Raw genomic sequence first — 22,788 nt, 5'->3', positions numbered from 1 at the left:
ATTCATATTAATGTTGTTTCTCCAACCAGATTATAAATGGAAGACATAATTGTTAACACAATATAAACAAGAGCTTCATTTATAATGAAGTGAATTGAAGCCTATATATTTTTTTCCTCTGAAATTCTACAAAGTGGAACAAAACTAGAATGAAAAATCTCCTGAAAGTGGAAGAAGATTGTCTGGACCCTCCCCTTGCATTTCAGAAATATACAGGAAAGATGCACACAGAAGGGACTATTGTTTCTACAAAAGACTTTAATTAAAAGGAAAAGATGGTACTGATTAAGTAAGTGTGGTTATTTAGATATGTCAAATATCAGTTTAGCATGAGATTATTTTTACATATATTTTAAAAGCCTAAAAGTTTACAAGAAAGTAGGATAGTATCAGTGAGATAGAAAATACAGGGAAGTCTAGCAGGCAAAGGAGACGTGTTCAAAAAACATAGTCGCCAAAGGCCCTGTTGATGTTTGCTTCTGGTTTTTCATCTTTGTTTTGGAAAACTTTTGTCCAGTTTATTTATTTGTTCTTTTTCATTCTTGAAGTATAGTTGACACACAATGTTACATTAATTTTGGGTGTATAACATAGTGATTCAAAAATTCTATACATTACTCAGTATTCATCACAATAAATGTAACTGCTGTCTGTCACAATAAAAAAAAAAATCTCCTGAAATCACTAAGGCAAACTTGTTAAAACTTACTAATGAATATACTGATAAACTATTATTTAATTCAAATTTATATTACATTATATAACAAAGGTGATTTTAGGCAAATTTCCGATCATTTTTATACTGTACTACAACAGATTCCAATTTAAACTGTATCTATTAAATTGATTAAAAAAATGGCAAACAGCTATCATCTGAGTGTCTTTTATGCTAAATCAAAAGAATAACATGACATGTAACAAGTGATAGTATGTAGATATGCATTTAAACACTTATTTTAGAATTATAGCTCTTTATTTGGTATTTAATGAGCTTAAATTTTACAAATTCAAAGAATATAAAAAATTACATTTATAAATGAAGAGTCATTTATATAGTAATTACTGGAATGAGAATGAACTTTGGAAACACACAGACTTGGGTCTGATTCTCTGCCTTTTATTCACAGAGGCATTTTAGGCAAATCAGTTTCTCAAAGAACTGGTTTCCTCAGCTTTAAAAAGAAGAGATAATAATATCTACTCCTGGAATGTTCCAAGGATTAAAGATAATGAACATATAAAGTGCCAAGAGTAGACACCCAGTGATACAAACACTAAAAGAGAAAAACTCCTTTCACACAAAAGATGAAACAAATTAGGAAATACGGAAATCATTTATCAGTAGATCAATAATATGAATAGATTATCTTTAAAGGAAGTTTAAAAGTAGGGGTTTCTTATAGTCTGCAGTCTCAGTATTAAAATTTGGGGAGAAACACTGATTTTAAAAAAGCATATATTACAACATTAAATAGTATCTATAGATTTTTTTTGCTTGTATTTAAATCAGGATTTTACCTATGATTAAATTTACTATTTAGAAGGATTAATTTTAATGACGAATAATGCTAGCAAAATCTAAAATAGACTTGTATTTTCTATGATATAGTTCTACATCTAATAATAGTAAACTGTATGCCTGAAATAGTATCTGGAACTTTTAAACTACCCTAAAATATGAATATATAAAAACAAATCTGATGTTGAACTCTTGGGTTTCACTTTTCATGTGTGTTAATAAACTTATGGGGTAAAATTTGGGATTGATTTCATGGGTCAATGAATATGCTTTATCACTAAACTCTTTTTAATATGTCAACCAATCAGATTTTAATAATTTTGATTAAGAAAATCCTATGTTACAAAAATACCAAGTCTAAATAAGTATCTTCCAAGATGAGCACAGCAATAAATTTCATTATTGAATGTGTAACACTTAAGAGAGGCTAAATAATTCAACTGTCAAAAATTTTGTTCAGTGAGTATTTGGGAGTTTGTTTACAAATTACAGTCTTAAGGTGCTTAGGACAGTAACAAATTGTTTAAACTGAAATAATTCATATGTTCCACCTCTTATTTAAGATTATGTTTTTTATTTAAATTCAAAAATAAAAACAAACTGTCAGTTTGAAAAGATAACTTGTACATTTTGCTCATGTTTTTACTCAAGATATGGTTAGAATAATGCTGTAGAAATAAATTTAGTTATTTCAGTCTATAAACATACAGTTTGGACTAACTGCCTCTCCATGACAATAAAAAGTTCTGGAGCCATGAATTTTTAAAAACAGCTTTATTAAGGTAACTGACATACGACAAACTGCACATACTTAAAGTATAAAATTTTAACATATACCTGTGAAATCATTGCCATCATCAAGATAATGAACATAGCATGAACATCACTCATGCTTCCTCGTGCTTGCATGGGAAAACCTTCTCTTGTTCTTTCTCGAACCCCCATCACCAAGTAAACGCTGATTTGCTTTCGCTCAACCTTGGTTAATTTATATTTTCTTCAGTTTTATTTAAGTGGAATCATACAATTTTGTAAACATTTTTTTGGCTTGGCTTATTTCACTCAGTATAATTACTGAGATTCATCCATGATATTGAATGTTATCAACTTTTCATTCCTTTCTATTGATGAGTTTTATTCTACTGTATAGATATATTGTTATTTGATCATTCACTCATCTGTTAATGGACATGTAGGTAGTTTCCAGGTTTTTGGCTAATACAAATGAAACAATTATGAATATCAATTTCCTTCTCTCTTGAGTTAAAAAACTAGGAATAGAATGGGTAGGTCTTCGGTTTATGAATGTTTAACTTTTAAAGAAACTGCTAAGCTATTTTCCAAAGTGGTTGTACTGTTTTTTGTTTGTTTGTTTGTTTGTTTATAGTCCCAGGAGTGTGTTGGGGTTCTAGACCCTTTATATCCTTGTGAGAAGTTGACATGGTATTCTTCTTCTTCTTCCTTTTTAAAAATTTATTTGAGAGAGAATGTGAGCACAAGTGCAAGCAGGAGGAGCGGAGGGCGAGGGAGAAGAAGTGGACCCCTCTGAGCATGGAACCGAACACCGGGCTTGAACTCACGACCCTGAGATCGAGACCTGAGCTGAGACAAAGAGTTGGATGCTTAATTGACTGAACCACCAAGTTGCCCTAGTGTTCTTTTTAATTTTAGCCTTTCTAGTTAAGTATTTATGGTATCTCATTATGGTTTTAACTTACAGTTCTGTAAGGCCAAATAATGCTGAACAAAATCTTTTCATGGTGAAGGAGCTGTTCAAATATTTGCCCATGCTTTTATTGGGTTATCTTGTTTGACTTTTAAGAGCTTTTACATATTCTGGATATAAGTCCTTTATAGATAGATACATGTTTTGCCAAGGTTTTCTTCTAGACTGTGGCTTATATTTTTATTTCTTAAATGTCTTTGAAGAGCGTAAGTTTTAAACTTTGTTGAAGTTGTCAATTTGTTCTTTTATGGATGGTGAGTTTGGTGTTGTAGCTAAGAAATCTTTACCAAACGCAAGTTAACAAAGATCTTCTCTTAGGTTCCCTCCAGAAGTTTTATAGTTTTAGGATTTACATGTAGGTCTATGATACATGTTGAGTCAATTGCTATATATACTGTTAAGTATGGATCAAAGCTCATTTTTTGTATTTTAATATCCAATTTTTCCAGCATAATTTGTTGGGAAGGCAATCGTTTCTCAATTACATTGTCTTTATCAAAAGTCAGTTGTCCATATATATGTGGGAGTATTTCTGAACTCTATACTCTGTTCTATTGATCTAGTTATCTAATTTGATGTCAATACCATGTTCTTTTGGTCACTATAGCATTATAGTAATTCTTAAAATCAGGTGGTATAACTTTATTCTTTTTCAGAGTTGTCCTGCCTATTCTAGGTCCCATGCATTTCCACATGAATTTTAGAATAAATTTCCCTCAAAAAATTTCCACTGAGATTTTGTGAGGTTGCCTCAAATCTGTAGGTCAATTTTGGGAGAACTGGTATCTTAATATTGAATTTTCTGACCCATGAACAAGGTACATATTTCAATTTATTCAGGTTATTAAAAATTTCTTTCAGTGTTTTTGTGATTTCCAATGTAGAAGTCTTTCACATTTCTGTCATTTATTCAAAGTATATCGTATTTTTGTTGCTATCATAAATGATGTTTTTATTTACTTAAAAGATTTTATTTATTTATTTGAGAGAGTGAGCGGCACAAGCGGGGGTAGGGGGAAGGGGCAAAAGACTCACTGTTTAGCAGCGATACCCACCCTCCCCTCTGTGGGACTCAAATCCCAGGATCCTAAGATCATGACCTGGGCGGAAGGCAGACACTTAACTCACTGAGCCACCCAGGGGCTGCTAGGTGGTGTTTTTTAAGTCTTAATTTCCAAATGCCCACTGCTTGCACAGAATTTTTTTTTTCTGCATATTGTCATATCTCACATTACTGTCAAACTGTTATTATTTCTAGTATCTTTCTGAATAGATTTCCTAGATGGATGATCATGTCAGTGAATAACAACTGGTTTACTTTTTCCTTTCCAGTTGAGAGATTTTTTCTTTTCTTGCCTGAATGCACTGGGTAGAACCTTAAATACAACACTGAACAAAATACAACACTGAACAGAAGTGTTGAGAGTAAACATCACTTTGTAGCTCCTGATTTTAAGGAAAAATTATTCAGTAACTAATCACTAAGTATTAGGTATAGATTTTCCCTAGATGTCTTTTAAGCTCCCTTTTATTTCTTCTTTGCTGAAAATTTTTTTTTTTTTTCAAATTCGGAAAGGGTGTTGGATTTTGTCAACTGCTTTCTATTAGTTAACTAATATGGTGAGTTACAGTGATTGACTTACACATTCCTGGGGTAAATGCCATGATAATTAATCATGACCAGAATTATCCTTCTCATATACTGTTAGATTCAATTTGCTAAAACTTTCTTCCTAATTTTTACATCTGTTTTAGTGATGTATATTGATCTGTGTATAATTTTTGTAAAGTCTTTGTCTAATTTTTATATCATGTTAATTGTAACTTCTAGAATGAGCTGGGAAGGAGTTCCCCACTTCAAATTTTGAGTTTTGTGTAGAACTGGTATTTCTTCCTTAAAACATTGATAGAATTCACCAGTGAAGCCATCTGGGCTTGGAATTTTCTTCTCAGATACAGTACTCTTCAGTTTATCTTTTTTTCTTTAGTGAATTTTGGTAATTTATGTCTCTCCAGGAATTTTTCCATTTTCATCTAAGTTTTTGAGTTTATTGGCATGAAGTTTTTCATAATATTTCCTTATTGTCCATTTCAATATTTGTTGAATCTGTAGTAATGCTACTTCTCTCATTCTTGATTCTGATAATCCGTAACTTCTCTCTTCATAATCAGACTGGCTTGAGATCAATTTTATTTGTTTCAGAGATCAAACTTTCAGTTTTATTGATGTTTTTCTATTGTTTCCTTGTTTTCTATTTCTGTTCACTGTTTCTGCTTGGATATTTACTATTGTCTTTCTTCTGCTTAGTTTGGGTTTCACTCGCTTTTCTTTTTCAGTTTTTTATGGTAGAAGCTGAGGTCACTGATTTGATAAGTACTTCTCTTCTAATACAAGTGGTTTATCGCTATGAATGTGTCACATTTAAACACTCAGGGTTTTTTTTTTTTTCTATGCTTTTAAAATACCTAATCTTTTCATCTGCAATGTCTAATCTGTTGTTAATCCCATCCAGTATATTTTTCATTTCAAGCACGGGAGGTTTTCATCTCTAGAAGTTTGATTTTGGTTTTTTGTATCTTCCATGTCTCCACTTAACTTTTTGAATGTATGGAAGACATTTATAATAACTGTTTTGATGTTCTTCTGTACTAATTGTAATATTTCTGTCAGTTCTGGTTTGGTTTCTTAAAAAGATTAATTATTCTTCTTACTATGGGTCATATTTTCCTGATACTCTGACTGGATGCCAGATCTTTTGATTTTTTACCTAGTTGAGTACTGGATATTTTTCATCTTGCTAAGTTGTCTTAAGCTTCATTCTGGGACAACAGGAAACATTTTGATCCTTTTGGGTCTCACTTTCGTAATTTGTTAGGCAGGTCGGAAGCAGCACTCCTTTTAGGGCTAATTATTCCCCAACTAATGAGCCCAGACCCTCCTGCATACTCTACTCAATTAGTCACTGAATTAGGTTGAATAATGGCCATTTAAATATCAGGTTCTAGGGGCACCGAGGTGGCTCAGTCAGTTAAGAGTCTGCCTTTGGCTCAGGTCATGATCCCAGGGGCCTGGGATTGAGCTCCACATCAGGCTCTTTGTGCTCAGCTTCTCCCTTTCCCTTTGCCCCTCTGCCCCCCCCGCCCCGCCCACCCAACTCATGCTCTCTCTCTCTTGCATTCTCTCGCAAATAAATAAAGTCTTAAAAAAAAATCAGGTTCTAATCCCCGAAACCTATAAATGTTACATCTTGAAAAACAAAAAGGGGAGATGGTGTCTTGCAAATGTGATTAAGTATTCTGCCATGGGTAAATTATCCTGATTATCTAGATGGATCCTAAATCCAATTACAAGTCTTTTTATAAGAGGGAGATCTGACACAGGCACAAGAGGAGGAAGCAAGGTAACCATGAGGGTGAGATTGGAATAATGCAACCCCAAGTCCAGGAATGCTGGCACCTAAAAGGGGCAAGATCTTCTCTAGAGCTCCTGTAGGGAGCATGATTCTGCCAACACCTTGCTATTGGCTCAGTGAAACTTCAGATTTCTGACTTTCTGAAGTGTGAGAGAATAAATTTATGTTGTTTTTGGTCACCAAGTTTGTGGTGATTTGCTATAGCAGCTTCAGGAAATTAACATACTCATCAATTATACATTTTTTGGCTTGGCTGTTGGGAGCAGGAACTGTGCCTGGCCCTGGGACCAGGCACAAATCCCTCTAATTTTCTATTCCTATCAGATGGCTTTTTCCCAGGTCAAAGAGTATCTACATGCATGTGCTCAACAGTACTCTACTGAAAACTTTTGGCAGATCCTCTGCAGACATTCTCCCTCACTATACCTCTTTTCTCTCTGGTACTCTCTTCTAAGAACTCTAACTTACTTGGTCTTCCCAGACCCTTGGCTCTGTCTCCTAAACACAGGAAGTTGGTCAGACTCTGCCTCAGTACATTCCCTCTATGCATGCTCTGGAAATTCTATAAAGGCACTAAAGCTAGAGCACTTCCTTTGTTTCCTGTCTCTCAGGGATTACTTTCCTTCACTGCAAATGTTCAGGATCTTGAAAACTGTCATTTCATGTTCATGTCTGCTTTTTTGGGGTTGCTTCAGGCAGGAGGGTTAATCTGGTCCCTATTATTCCAGCTGGGCTGGAAACTCCATTAATGTTTGTAGGCATCTTCTTTATTTTTTGGTTAAAGTTAAATGAATGCACAATTAGGGCACTCTGGAAACCAAGGAATAGTATTTATAAAGTCAATGGTACTTACAACATATTTTTATCAAAGCATTACTTTTAGGCATTGAAAATACAGAGGTAAATAAAATGTCAATAATGTTCAAAAAAACATTCTATCACAGACTGCTTAGAGTTCACTTATCTTTATATCATGAGGGTACAGAGCAGATAGTCATTAAAAGAAATTGAGTTACTAAAGGACCATTTCATTTAAAAATAAATAGGTAATTTACTGCTGCTATTGATCTTTACTAAAATAAAACACTGACCAAGGAATAGACTTGATCTCAAAAAAAGTGATGAAGTTTAAAATTTTGAGTAATTGAATTAAGACCACATTTCAGATGAAATGAATTAAGAATAAATTAAATTGCCCATATTATTTCTTAATACAGTAACATTTTACTAGTGAAAGGAAACACTAAAGAAAAATTTTACCTTCCTCATAAAAAGTGAAGGTTAATTCAGAAACCTAGGAATCTTTGAAAAAACATCTCCACCCAAATGTAAATGTAACTTTATATCTAACATATCAGATCTACAATTCTGTTTCACTCTCAAGGTTTATAATAATATCATTAGGAGTACATTTCCAGGACAGTCTAGCTTACTGAAATAATACTAACATCTGACAGTAAACACACACCCTGTACCAAGCACTATGCTAAGCACTTCACATGCTTTGTCTTCTTTAATTCATACCATATCCTATAGCATGGATATTATTTTTAATACTATTTTTAAAGATGATGAAGCTCAGAGACAGTAAGTAACTTGTCTAAGGTCACATCATTGTGTAATTATTAGCAAGGATGGGACTTAAATTCAGTTTTGACTCTAAAGCTCATATTCTAAAAATGAGCCACAAATTCATTACAGACAAGTAAAATAGGGCTAATTGTAAAAAGTCTCATTATCATGTTCCCTTAAAAGAAAGTTCCCGTAGATAATGGTTTCCTCTAAGTAGCAACTAATATATATAATGTTTAATATTTTAATATTTTAGCTCAATATAAAAGCACTTTTATTTTAAAAGGTGAAATGAAACTGGTAGTTTTTAATATACAGTTGTTCCTTGAACAGTGTGGTGGTTAGGGGCCCAATCGCCCTGCACAGTCAAAAATTCTTATGTAACTTTTGAAGCCTCCAGAAATTTACTAACAGTATACTGCTGACCAGAGAAGCCTTACTGATAACATAAAGAGTGGATTAGCACATATTTTATATGTTATACTTATTATATACTGTGTTCTTGCATTAAGGTAAGCTGGAGGAAAGAAAATGTTAAGAAAACCAGGAGGAAGAAAAAATAGTTAGCAGTATTGTATTGTATTTGTTGGAAAAAAATCTGTGTATAGTCTACTTGTGCAGTTCAAACACATCTTGCTCAAGGGTCAACAGTATATGCAAGCACATAAGGCACTTGAATATTAAAAAAAGAAATAGTTTTATATTTAAAGAATGTAGTCTCTTGCAAACAGATCAACAAAAATATTCAGAGTAAAACTATGAAATCTTATTTTTTCTTACATATATAAACACCCTCTTGAATACAGAGTATATGAGAAGGGATGAAACAATAGGCAGATATAATTATTTCCACTTTAACACACTTCCTTAAAAAGGTTTCTTTGTGTGTATAATTGGTATTTATTATACGTGGAGAGCAGGTATAAAATGTATGTAATATTTCATATTTCTATACCATCACTGGGTTGAAAAAATATGGGTCAGTGAGGTAAGTCCCTCTTATAACAAGAGTCTGATGAAGTTACTTTTATCACAAGTCTCAAAACATATGCTCTGAAGTTAGGCTTTGGATTTCCCATATAGGCTCATTTATATAGTACTGAGAGTGTAAGAGATAAACAAAAGTAAGGGATCTTAGAGAATATTTCACTTTTGAAGAAATTATAGTAATATTTTTTTTATTTACCTGAAGATTTTCACAGGTCTCTTGACTGTAAGTGAGTCTCTGGATTTCTGTAGGTGAAACAAGATATAATGCTTGTCCATTGTTGGCGAAGCAGAATGTTCTGGCTATCCGCATGTTGGTGAGGGGCAAGTAATATACATCCAGTAGAGGCCTTAAACTTGGCAAACTTGAGAAAAATATTAAAAAGTCGTTAATAAGAAACAAGGTAGGTTTTGGAAAACAGTATGGAAGGTCCTCAAAAAGTTAAAAATAAAACAACTTTATGATCCAATAATCACACTACTGGGTATTCACCCAAAGAATAGAAGAACCCTAATTCAAAGGATACATGCACTCCTATGTTTATAGCAGCATTATTTATAATGGCCAAGATATGGAAGCAGCCCAAGTATCCACTGACTGATAATTGGACAAAGAAGATCTACATCTTCTTCCATATATATTGTGTGTATATATACACATGTATATATATATGTGTATATACAGCCAATGGAATATTATTCAGTCATTAAAAAGAATGCAGTCTTGCCATTTGCAATGACATGGATGGAGCTAGAGTGTATACCACTTAGTAAAATAAGTCAGAGAAAGACAAATACCATATGACTTCACCCATAAGTAGAATTTAAGAAACAAAACAAACAAGCAAGGGGAAAAAAAAATGAGAGAGACAAATCAAGAAACAAACTCTTAGGTATAGAGAACAAACTGATGGTTACCAGAGAGGAGGGTGATGGAGGAATGGGTGAACTAGGTGATGGGCATTAAGTAGCACACCAGTAATGATGAGCACTGGGTGATGTGGAGAAGTGCTGAATTACTCTCATGCACACCTGAAACTAATACAACACTGTATGCTAACTAACTGGAAATAAAACAAAACAAAAAAAACAAGGTAGGTTTTAGTCTTGAACAAAGTAATACAGAAGGCAAAAATGGCAGGACCTTATAAATCTTATGATTTAGTATACTTGAGAGCAGATAAAACTGATTTGTATTCTTCATAAACTTGTTCATTATTAACTGAATGAAAATAAATTCTCAGTGTATAAGACTGTAAACAAAAGCATTTCATTTTAGTGGAATGTAATTCTGTAGTGATCTGTTTTAAGGGCGTAAATGCCATCTTTATGTTTTTAAAAAATGTGTAACTCTTACCTAAAAGTCATAATATGTCCGTTGGCGCAGAAGCAGGCAAGGCAAATACTGTTACTCAATGCTACGATATCTCCACGAAGCACAAATGAGGTCTCTGTAATGTTTTGCTTGTAAGCACAGTTCTGAGTTGGCAGTGAGATGACTTTTGCTTGCTTTTCAGAACATATCACGGCATACTGGTTTTCACTAATTTCCTGAGAAGAGGAGGGGGATACGGAGACAGGTCGTCGTTTCTTTAATTTCTCCTTTTCATCTTTTTCTTCAGGAACATTGTGTTCTCTCCAGGATTCATACGCGGGTGGCACTAAGCAGCCTGTGGTATCCAGGAATGCCATTCTCAGGATCGCCCCTTTTAACCTCAATATAGTACCTAAAATATGTAAGTTTAGTAGATAACAAGTATTTTAACCCCCACAGCAAATATGTATATTCCAACTCTGACACATAAAAGATATTCAACAACACAAAGAATGCATATTAAATTGAAACTGTACACCGGCTTACTAAAGGGATTCAACCTTTCTTTGAGCATGTATCTGAGCATGTATCTGGAAAAATAAATCAGAACTACATGTCCCAAACCAATAAATATTGGGATGCCTGGAACTATGTCTTCTCTCATATCTGCCAAGTGTACTATCAACAAGCGTGAGAGGAAGTGGATGATGTCTAGAGCTGCACGGTCCAATATGGCAGCCACTAGTCTCATATGGCTACAAAACCCTTGAAAATACAGCCTTGTCCAACTTGTGGCATGCTGTGAGAGTAAAATACATGCCAGATCTAAAGACTCATTATAAAAAAAAAAAAAAAAGTAAAATATCTTAACAATTTAAAAACACTGGTTATATGCTGAAACGATAGGATTTTAGATATGCTAGGCTAAATAAAGTGTCATCAAAATTAATTTCACTTTTTTAACTTTTTAAATATGGCTATCAGACCATTCTTTATGTGGTTTTGGCTTTTTTTTTTTTCTATACACATTCTTACTATAAGGAAGGAGATTAGTAAGAATATTCTCATTATGTAACCTTTTCTAACAACTAGTCATACAGAACATTCTCAAATATTTATTGAGCTGGATGAATAAATCAAACTGTGTTTTTGATGTAAAGATAGTTCACAAATTACTATTAAAATCATAATTACATTTTAATTTTAAATTCCAAGTAATGTTAAAGTCCACTGTATAAACAAGGGATACACTAATGAGCACAACCATGTTTTTTTCCTATCTAAATCAGCATAAATTAGTAATGAAAACCAGATTTCTCAGTTATTTCCAGATCACACTCCACATGCATCTGATGAAATTGAATCTCATTTTCAATATACAAGTCATAATTTTTTTCTTAAGATCTGCTATTAAGTCACCTTTTCCTAATACTTCAAAGGAGAAAAACAACATAATTTAAGACTTCACATTTAGATATTAAAAGCCAACTAGGTGCTGTTTAAAAAAATACTTTTTGCTTTTTCTCCTAAACATGGTACTACCCTTTTGCTTATAGAACATAGCATTTTAAGGTATCTTTGAATGAATTAGAAGAGCAGTTGCTTTTTTATTTTTTTTCATTTTCTAATGAAAATCATTTTAGACATGATGGTAGAGTTAAAAAAATGCAAAACCTGGATGGCTGTATAAATAAATGATACAATGGAATCTTATTCATGTATTCTTTCATTAAAAACACAAGACTACATCTAAATGTAAACATCTAAATGTAATCTAAAATGTAAACTAAATGTTTCATAGATCATTTCAAAATAGAAATTCATAGATCATTTCAAAAATGAAAAGCAAATGCTTCTACCAAATACGGCAAGTAAGACCTTCAGTGCAAGCACGGCATGAAAGCATACATACCACTTGGAGAGACAATGACTGGCTGAAGAAGTCTTTGTTCTCCTCCTGGGGGAAGGTTCAGTGCAATAACTAGCACTGTTCCCAATGTAGTACCAACCCATAAACATGGGGAGGGAGATGAATCTGCCTTTCGAGTAAAAGTTTCACAGAAATGAAGAGCCGAAATTGCTTCTCGAGATTCTTTATCAATGCTGGTTACGCTGGAACTCCGTGATCGGCTGAAGGAATTATCTTTTATATCTGAAATGAATTAAAATGGGTGAGATTGCCTGTTATAAAATATCATAAAAATCTGACCAAATGGTTAATTTGCAAAAAGAAAAAACCTATAGCATATTTTTGTTTTTAATTAAAAACAATTTACTTTAATGGTAATAATTTTTCCTTTGTTTAGATATAAAATGCAAACAGATAAATTCATACTTTTCAGAAGAGAGCTGGGTGCAATTCCAGTGAATTTTTGGCTGTGTGATCTATACGGTTTTTGGTGTGGCTATTTGTTCGTATCCTGGTTGCTTTTCTCATCTTAGACCTCACCACCTTCTTTTCTAATGATGCTGTTTCTTCCTTTGGTAATGCTAATTCTATGGTTGGGTAGAACTAGAAAACTGTGGGCATTTTCTTTTCTTTTCTTTTTTTATTATGTTCATTTAGCCAGTAGATAGTACCTCGTAAGTTTTTGTTGCATTTTCAGTGATTTATGTTTAAAAATTCCATTTAGAAGTACTCTGATACTACCTTCAATTTGTTGAATGAAGATTTTTTTTTCAACTCTGTCCATATGAAAGTCTTTAATCCATAAAAATTTAGCCTTCGTTTTCCTTGAAAGCCATTTTAACTGTAATCAACATTCATTCAAGGCATTTTACATCAAAACGTATGACTGGTATCTGGCTCATACTTAATTTCATACCAGTGTATTCCTTTCACCTCTTTCTGTAATGACAGGGATACTTCAAAATTATAGTAATAATCCCTCTCTTGTCTTCAGCTGCCTTCTTCACTGGGGCCAAATGCAAGTTTGCCTTGAGCCTTGGCCTCTTTTCACTTGCAACTGCATTTCCAAATTTATGGGAATTTTCTCTTATGTAAAATCAAAATACATTATTTTCCCAAAGTTCTAAATTCTTCTAATGGCACTCTCTATATTCATAACAACCCAGTTCTAGGGAACACTTAAAATGAGTTTCAGTTTTGGCTCTTTCCTTCCACTTTATCTATACATCTGATGGGATGCCAAGTCCTATGTTATTTTACTCCAGTGTTGTTTCCTTCAAGATCAATCGACTTCCATTACCCTTCATTCAGGCCTCGATTGCCATTCATTGAGACTGCTGATAATTCACAAGTGGTCTTCCCACCTTCATTCTGTCACTGTTCTAACACAATTCAATTGAATTTTATAAGTTACAGTCATAATTCTATTACCTCTACTTAAAAAAGTCTTCAGTGGTTCCTCTTTATTTGATTATGTTTAGTATCTTACTCAGATTTTTAAGACTCTCCACAAACTATTCCAGCTCTCTTTTCTGGCCTTATCTTCAATGGTACCCTGCTTTTCAGGAACTTGTGGGAACAAACTGAGTTATTCATTGTTCTCCAGACAAACCTTGCACTCACCTACTTTAGACTTCTGCTTGTGATTTTCTTTCCGATTGGTTCCTGTGCCTCACCTTTTTCTCTACCAAGATTGTGCTTGTTGGCCATCTCAGGTACCATCACTGTCATGAAGTTTTATCTTGATTGTTAAAAGCATATATGGTTTTTCTCTTTTTTGAATCTCGATAGTTTTTTCTCTCCCATGGCACTAATAGTACATTTGTTCTATAGTTCTTCCAGACTTATCATAGGCCTCACTCTAAAGTGACTCTAAGTTGGGGCGCCTGGGTGGCTCAGTGGGTTAAAGCCTCTGCCTTCGGCTCAGGTCATGATCCCAGGGTCCTGGGATCGAACCCCGCATCAGGCTCTCTGCTGAGTGGGGAGCCTGCTTCCCTTCCTTTCTCTCTGCTTGCCTCTCTGCCTACTTGTGATCTCTGTCAAATAAATAAAATCTTTAAAAAAAAAAAAAAGAATCTTAAAAAAAAAAAGTGACTCTAAGTTTCTTGAATACAAGAGCTGTGTCCGTTTGAGCATAGTGCCTAGCTTATAAAAGTATCTAATAATTACTTGCTGAAGACAGATCTATAGCTGAAAGTATCTGAACCGATGTCTTGCTGTCACACCTTTGGGACATAATAAATTTTGCAGGAGTTTTTACTGTTCTTATCTAACAAATAGGTCCTCAAATCACATGCTTTCAATGTTATCATGAAAGAAATGGCTTCATGTCATAAAAAATAAAGTCTTCTAAATTGTACTTTATTAAATAAAAAAGGTATAAACTGAATCCTAACTATACCCCCTAAAAGCTTTTGTAATCAAATTTAAATTCAGGGGCACTTAGGTGGCTCAGTCAGGTAAGGATCAGAATTTATTTTGGCTCAGGTCATGATCTGAGTTCCTGGGATAGAGTCCTATGTCTGGCTCCATGTTCAGAGGGGAGTCTGCTTGTCTCTCTCTCCTCCTGCCCCTCCTGAATGCACATGCATGCTCTCTCTCTTCCTTAAATAAATAAATCTTTAAAAAATTGAATTAATAGATTGACAAATATTTCCCCAAATGATAACTATATACAACAGAATTTTGATTATAGCTAGTCTCTGAAAATAAAGCTACTAGTTATGGCAATAACATGGGTAATTTCTAACTATAGTGCCTAAAGATCTCTCTCTTTTGCCTGTAATTCCTCTTAAAGATTTTGACATGGCAAAAAAGAACTATTTCCTATAAATGAAACAACTTCCCATAAGCAATGGCTCATTACTGGATGAGTGTGTAATATTAAATATATAAACTGATTCCAAATGTTAACTCTAAAGTATTCAGTTATTTTAGTAAAATAATAGAAATATTCTTACTTTTTAAAGTAACCTCTACATTTAGCATGGGGTCCAAACTTACAATCCCAAGACCAAGAGTCTCGTGCTCTACTGACTGAGCCAGCAAGGCAGCCCAAATAATAGAAATTTTAAATATATTTTCCAATGATAAAAATATTCATTACTTTAATAAATCATACACATACAAGGTGATTAGACATATATATTCAGTTGTGACCCAGTGACAAAGATAGAAATCAGTGAAAATTTGTTAAGAAAATTTGAGGGGCACCTAGGTGGCATAGTTGGGTAAGCATCCAACGCTTGCTTTTGGCTCAGGTGGTCTCAAGGGTCATGAGATTAAGCCCCACATCTGGGTCCGTGCTCAGCACAGAGTCTGCTGCTTAAGACTCTCTCTCCCTCTTCCTCAGCCCCTCCCCCTTGCTCTCACTCTCAAATAAATAAATCTTAAAAAATTAAAAAAAAGAAAATTTGGTAATATAAACTTGATCATATAAGAAAATTTGATAATATAAATTTCATTATAAATTAATCTGTGTAAAATTCTTACTCTTATCTATTAGAATTACAATAGGTGATTCACAACAACCTGTACTTCAAATTTAATCTGTACTTTAATTCATAGGCCAAATAAATAGTGTTTTAATTTAATGGACTAATTTAACTATATAAAATTCATAAACTACAACTGCATTTTATTATGACTTCTCTGTAAAAATTGGCTTACCAAAGAAACTCCTAAGTATAGATCAATATGTGAAAGTGAACTGAATCAAGAATCAATCCAAAACTTAGCAAATTCTATCAGCCTAGAACTGTTGGAAAGTAAGTTAGAATTTTTAGCAGTTCATCAATTGTACTATTGATAAGTCAGACGTTGTGGGTCTTTGTGGCTTAAATTTTAGAAATTAGGCAACCTAAACAAATGGACTAGAAATTTCTATTTTAATTCTAGTAATAAGAGCAGAAATGAAAATGGCTACCACTAAGCAAGCCATACCATGTGATACACCCTCTCATAACACTTTAAATTTATCATTCTATTGAATCCACATAGTAAGTGAAAAGCATTATTATCACAATTTAATGAATAATAAAATAGATACTTAGGTTCAATTACTCATCCAGGATGACAAAGCTAATTAGTGGAAAAGGCAGGACTTGTGTCATGTCCAAGTCTAAAGCTTTCTCAGGCAACTCCAGATGGACATGGGATTAGTCAAACCACCAAAATATAAGAAGAGGGTTTTGGTTATTATTGAGAGTTAAAGTTCAGTCTTTAAATTAAAAAATATATTTGAACATGTGATGTTTCTGGAAGCTCTAAGCTTGGATAAAATTTATCATTAATGCTTCTATCCATTAATGCTTTCTATTAATGCATGCCACAAATCATTGCTTTCATGTTACTCTCTGGATGCCTAGAGCATTCTACCTCTATTATTACCCTTTCTTCCCACATAGAGCCTTATGCAACAACATTTTATTCCCCCAGTCAAAACATTATGCCAATAGTTGAATTTGGTCAGGGTAAACTTCAGGACAAAAAATTAACTCACATTAAGGTACAAAAATCTGATTTTTCCCCCTCTGTTGCCACTTGAAATGTAACATCAGAACCCTAACAATATTATCCATGGTTCCTGAGGCTGGGCCATGGAATCTGGGATGGTGAAGCTATAGTCAAAGTGTAGTGTTGCACGATTTCCTCAAAAGCCAAAGTGAATTCTAGTCACAGAAGCTTCCAGAGCTGCAGGATAGTCCAAAAGACTCAGCTGCTGTTTAGGAACACCTAGTAGTTTGAGCCTATCAATAAAATTGTTTTTCCCTATTGACTCCCCAGCCAATGTAAAACAATTAGCAGCTAAGAATCTCTACCAAAAAAAATAGTTCAGCAGTACAAGGACTTGAAGGGAAATTACTTAGGAAACACGGAGACTGTTCCAGTTGTACAATCAGTTGTAATTGGCTTAGGGCACTGAAATACATGGGCATGTAAGGTTAAACATGAACTGAATAAAGATGATCTATACAAGCATGGAATATACCCAGATTAAATTACTTATAAACATATGATACTCTTTTTAAAAATAATTATGGCATTTTTTTAATTTAAAAGTACTTTTCCATGTGTTTCTCAGATTTTTAAGATACTAGAAGGCACAAAACCATTTTAACTAGCAGTATTTAGTGTTATTAAAATCATGGGCCTCTGAGAGTGATGAAAACTCTGCCCCTCAAATACACTTGGTGTCAAATTAGATCTTTCATTTATATAGTAAAGGGAGCTATTCCCTTCTCAAAACACGTTATCTTATATTCTAGATTAATCCTCGTTCCCGTAAGACCAGTCCTACTACAGGATTCTACGAAATTGTTTCTCCTGTGTTCAGGAATGGAACCTTGTACTGCTGACAATGGAAGCTATTATGCCCAATCACTGATAATTGTATATCTTCTATCAGTATAACTGAGATAGGATTATGATTTGGAAATGCTAAAATAGTATGGTGAAATGGACAATACCTAAGTTTGCATTATGCAAAAAAGGGGAGTTAAGGAATCTAGAGAATAAACAGTGAGGAGATGAGCAAAAGGGAGGAAATCTAGTTATTTCAAAGAAAAAGATAGGTGAAACCATCTTCAGTCTACTTTTTATTTCATTAAAGACCATTAAAATTTCTAAAATTTAAAAAAAAGTGAGTTTAAAAAGAAACACTGCAAGTTTATTTTTATCTTTACTGAAATGTCTTGTCCCTATTCTGTGATATCAGGGAGCTGTTTTTGAGCTCAATATAAAGCAAAAGGAAGTGGGAATATGGTCACTCTGTTTTCCTAGTGGATTAGTTGCCTAGAAAGTGCTATAGAAAAAGAATTACTTCCCAATTTATTATCACCAAAGAGTAAAAATGATTCTTGACATGAGAAATTCATTGTAATACAGAAAACTAATTTATTGTGAAAAAGTTAAAACTTTTAAAGTTTATAAATTATAAAGTTCAAATAAGTTTTCACATAGTTAAATGGGATATAACAACTTTTAAGAAATTAATCTGAAATTGCACAAATTTTAGTCTTATACTAAATCTTGTTTAGATATAAAGTATGAGAGCTGAGAAAATGTATTATTTTGGATTGCTTGAATTTATAATCTTTTATAATGTATAGATGGCATTATAGAGGCTACTAATCCTTAATTATCTTAGTCATTTTAAACTTGATTTGTTAAAAATCTCATCTATGGTAATTTTAAATCTTCTGATTTCCTTGTCTTCCCTTTGAATGGAGTTTAACTACTATAAATTTTATTTATTTATTTATTTTACTTACCTAAGTCAGGCTTTAGGTCAGTAGGCAAGCTTAACTTCCTTGACATCTTTGCTGAAAAACAAAATACATTTTTAAAGTTCTGAAGAATATTTGATTCATATTTATTAATACCAACTGCCCTTCCAGATAGAAGTAAATACTTTTGTTACTAAATCTAGATGCTAAGATAATTAAAATATGATGAATAATATTATAAGTGGAAAGTAAATCTTGTTTTCAACTTTTCATAAGTTTGTACTTACTTGATGTGATATCTTTGTGTGCTTGAAGTTGTTACTTCAAGAAAGCTTTTTTAATTCTAACTGTTAATTATTTCTTAGGCTCATAGGAAAGGGTTAGGCTTTTCTAAGAGAAGCAGAGTCATTTCACGGAAGGTGTTGCAGGTAAGGACAATAGAGGCAGAAGATGGAGTTTGGATAGTTGATATAATAAAATCTTTCCAGTTCTTCATCTTCATAGCTACTGGGTTCATTATTTTTAAGTTAATCTCTAGAATATAAAACAACTATCTAAGATTAAATTTAGGTATTTGATTACATCATACAACTATCTGGATTCACCTATTCTTGATACAAGTTAACACCTTTATTTACATATCAGTGAAAAACAAATGAAACAAAGTGATGTTAATCTGAAATTGTGGTATTTACAAAAATGTAAACTATATGTCAATTTCTATTCTGCACCAGAATTAAAAAAGCCTCTGTATAAACTTACTGGAATTCACTTTCCATTCTCAAAGTCAGTTATTGCCTTAATCTAGGATTTAGAGTTAGGAGTTGTTTAACTATATCTATTATGTTAGTGGCAATGCATGCGTAACAGAATAGTGCTTCCTATGCACAATTTTGAACAAGCACTTGTTAATACATGAATGCATTTATGGGTTAAATTCTGGGCTGTTAAGAGATATTTAAAGCACAGACCCTGCTAGTCCATAAGGGCGCCATGTAAACAAAGAGAAATCCAGTCATAGTATATAACTTCCACATCTAAAAAAATGACAAATCCAGTATTAGGAAATAGTCATGAGGCAAACCGAGAAGGGGTGGGGGATTCAAGTTTTCATTTCTAAGCTTCATCAATCTAATCAGCATCCTTTAAAAATCAAGTGATTAAAATATACAATCAGTCCTAACCCATTTTCACCCAGACATAATCAGTATCAGTTAAAAGATAAAATATACTACCACAAAAAAAAAAAAAAACCTAACCAGTGAAATCTGTGGTTAGTTGATTTAATGGTTGCCATCATATTTAATATAAAATTCCCTAAAATTAGAAGATACACCCACAAAACCATCTTCCAAAATGCAACATTAACACTTGTAAAAGAATTCAAAGATGTTTTCACCAAATACCATGGGTACAATGTACACAGACTGATAAATAATATCTATACAATTATCATATGTTATCTGAAGTAGAAAAATCAGTGTGGTAGAATCTAAAGACATAAGTCAGATAATGTGGATGCTTCTCTAGACTCCACTACTCAGCTTTGATCCAATTATTCTTTCAAACCAATGCTTATCAAAAACTTGAAAGTACACACCAGTCACCTCGTGATCCTGATAAATCAGATTCTGATTCTATAGTGGACGAGGGCCCGAGATCTTACACTTCCACAAGCTCCCAGAAGATGCCAATTCTGCTGGTCTATGAATCACACTTTGGGCAGCTAGGTCCCTAAACTATAAGAAACTTCAGCATAGGAACCAAAACTAATTGAGCAAACCCAGTATACATATGCAGTTAGTCTATAAGAAACATTCCCTGACAAGTTTCAATATCTAGGTTTGTAAAATGTGGAAGGGTAAAGTATAGTGGGTAGGACTGGATTTGGCATCAGATCAAACCTTAAATGGAATCCACTTCACCTGACTACCAAATGTATGACCTTTGGCCAATCACTGCACCTCTCTAAACCTGATATTTCCTCATTTGTTAAATGAGGATAGATAATGCCAATTTCATAGTTGTGAAGATTATACAAGATGATGTAAGCCAAAGCACTGAGCATAATACCTGACACACAACGTGGATTTGATAAATGTTAGTTACTAATAATAAATGAAATAGGATTTCTAAACAAACTGTATAATGCTATACAAATGATCTATTAATATACTTGTGAAAAACCCAGCATTCCTTTATTCTAATTCTATGATAATATTCCAAGGAACTAAAACAGGAAAATGAAAAAAAAGAAAAAGAAAAAGAAAAGGAAAACCTTAGGACACTAGGTATAGAATAGTATGCACCACTCTAAGTTCAACCTTGTTTGTCTCAAAAACTAAAATCAATATACAGCTAAACATAACAAAGAAGAGAATAACTTGAATAATTTAGAAGTTACATCAAGTTCATTCCTCATTAACAAGAATAAATTAAGTAAAAATTGTCAGTTAGAAATGTATCTGTTGAATCTTTCACTCAATAACCATATACATATTTCTGCCAAAAAATTTCACTAGCATGAAATTTCCTTTGAATCCTTAAATGTATGCTTTCAATCTCCTTCAGGATTTTCTACTATAAATTCTTTTATATAAATTTTCAAATATTTTAAAAAATTTAAGTTAATCTTTCCCACAAAACACTTTTTTTTTTTTGGTCTAGCACTACATAATTTCTTTACCATGTTAAAAAAGAAAACCTGAATATAACCAAATTTCAAATAATTCTTCAGTTGGTCTAACTTTGACATTTTATTGTGGTTAAAATCACACACAGAAAAGACTAGGCAGATTTTCTGACTTTACTATAAATGTCACAAAATGATTTAATTATGGGGCCTAACTTTTTTCCTGAACACTGTGCAATTGGAGACCCACAACCTGACCACAAACCTGATCACAGTGTTCAAAATATTTAAGCCACACTGCTATAACACTTGGATATAATTTTGAGCAATATTCTTGAATACAGAACTTGAAATGACTAATGTTAAAAAAGATTAACCTTTCTTATTTTGTTAATCCCACTTACCAATTAACATCATAAAAAAGACACAGAATAATTTTAATGAATAGAGAAACATTTTTGTTATGCACAGTGGTGGGGACAAGGGCAGAGGGATACTTATTAACCTATTAAATATTTATTGGGCACATGCCAACCATGTGCCAGAAGACAGACTTCCTGCCCTCAAGAGTTCATAGCCCATTAGAGGAATGAAATAACTCCACTGCAATGTACCAGGTACTAACAGATGCATACACAGGGTGCCAGTTAGAGTACACTGAACTTATAACTTTCTTACCCTGGAATACCCATCTAAGACCATGGGACATGAAGATAAAGCCAGCAAAGGATAACTCAAACTTTGTACATTTTCAGAAAACTACCTGTTCCCCACTTGTTTGTTGACAGTATTTTTCTCTTTATGTAAAATTTACATACAAATGAAATCTTAAATACATATTGAGTTTTGACAATGTACATACCTATGTAACTACAGAACACGATATAGAAACTCATCAATATCCAAGAAAGGTCATGCATATTCTTCCCAAGCAATTCCTGTCCTCATCCCTAGAAATAGCCATGTTCTGGGTTTTGTTTGTTTTTTTGTTTTTTACCATCTATCAGTTTTGCGTATTCTAGAACTTCATATGCATGAAATGACATGGTATAAACTCCTGTGTAAGGCATCCTTCACCGGGACAATATTCTTTATCTTCTTCCCAAAATATTTCAAAGCTTACATTCTTTCTAAAATTAGAATTTTTATTTGAAAAACACAGTCTCCAACAATAGTTTCACAGGCATTAATAGATTAACATCTTCTGTCCCCTCATATATGCAATTTATCCTTAAGCTTTTTTGAATTGTGTTCTTTATAGAAAATTTGGAAAACATAGAAACAGAAAATATGGCCACTACAAATGCCCATAGTCAAGAGGCAAAATGTCTACATATTTCCTACTTTTTAATATCCATTTTTATTTAACATATAAATCTGTATCATGCTTTTGTTCTACTACTAAAAGCATTTTCTTCCCTCAGTTGTTAGTATATTTCAATGGCTTCATATTATTTTTATGAACACTTATTAAACAATAAGGTTTTT

At 33.1% G+C, this 22,788-nt stretch overlaps 1 protein-coding gene across 6 annotated transcripts in view; it reads right to left on the bottom strand.

The window, feature by feature from the left end:
- STXBP5 (syntaxin binding protein 5) overlaps positions 1-22,788 on the bottom strand; it is a 170,516-nt gene that overhangs the window by 13,308 nt on the left and 134,420 nt on the right. For all 6 annotated transcript variants that reach the window (XM_032873133.1, XM_032873135.1, XM_032873136.1 and 3 more), the window contains 4 exons: positions 18,714-18,764; positions 12,445-12,684; positions 10,575-10,944; positions 9,417-9,582 (listed from right to left, as the gene is read on the bottom strand). In XM_032873133.1, the coding sequence (XP_032729024.1) occupies positions 9,417-9,582; positions 10,575-10,944; positions 12,445-12,684; positions 18,714-18,764 (827 nt within the window). The remainder of the gene's footprint in view (positions 1-9,416; positions 9,583-10,574; positions 10,945-12,444; positions 12,685-18,713; positions 18,765-22,788) is intronic.

Source organism: Lontra canadensis, unplaced genomic scaffold (genome assembly GCF_010015895.1).
Source record: "Lontra canadensis isolate GAN:19392208 unplaced genomic scaffold, GSC_riverotter_1.0 scaffold47, whole genome shotgun sequence".
In the NCBI taxonomy this organism is placed as follows: Eukaryota; Metazoa; Chordata; class Mammalia; order Carnivora; family Mustelidae; genus Lontra; species Lontra canadensis.
Note: the sequence above shows the minus strand (reverse complement) of the source record. Positions and strands in the feature narration are given on the sequence as shown.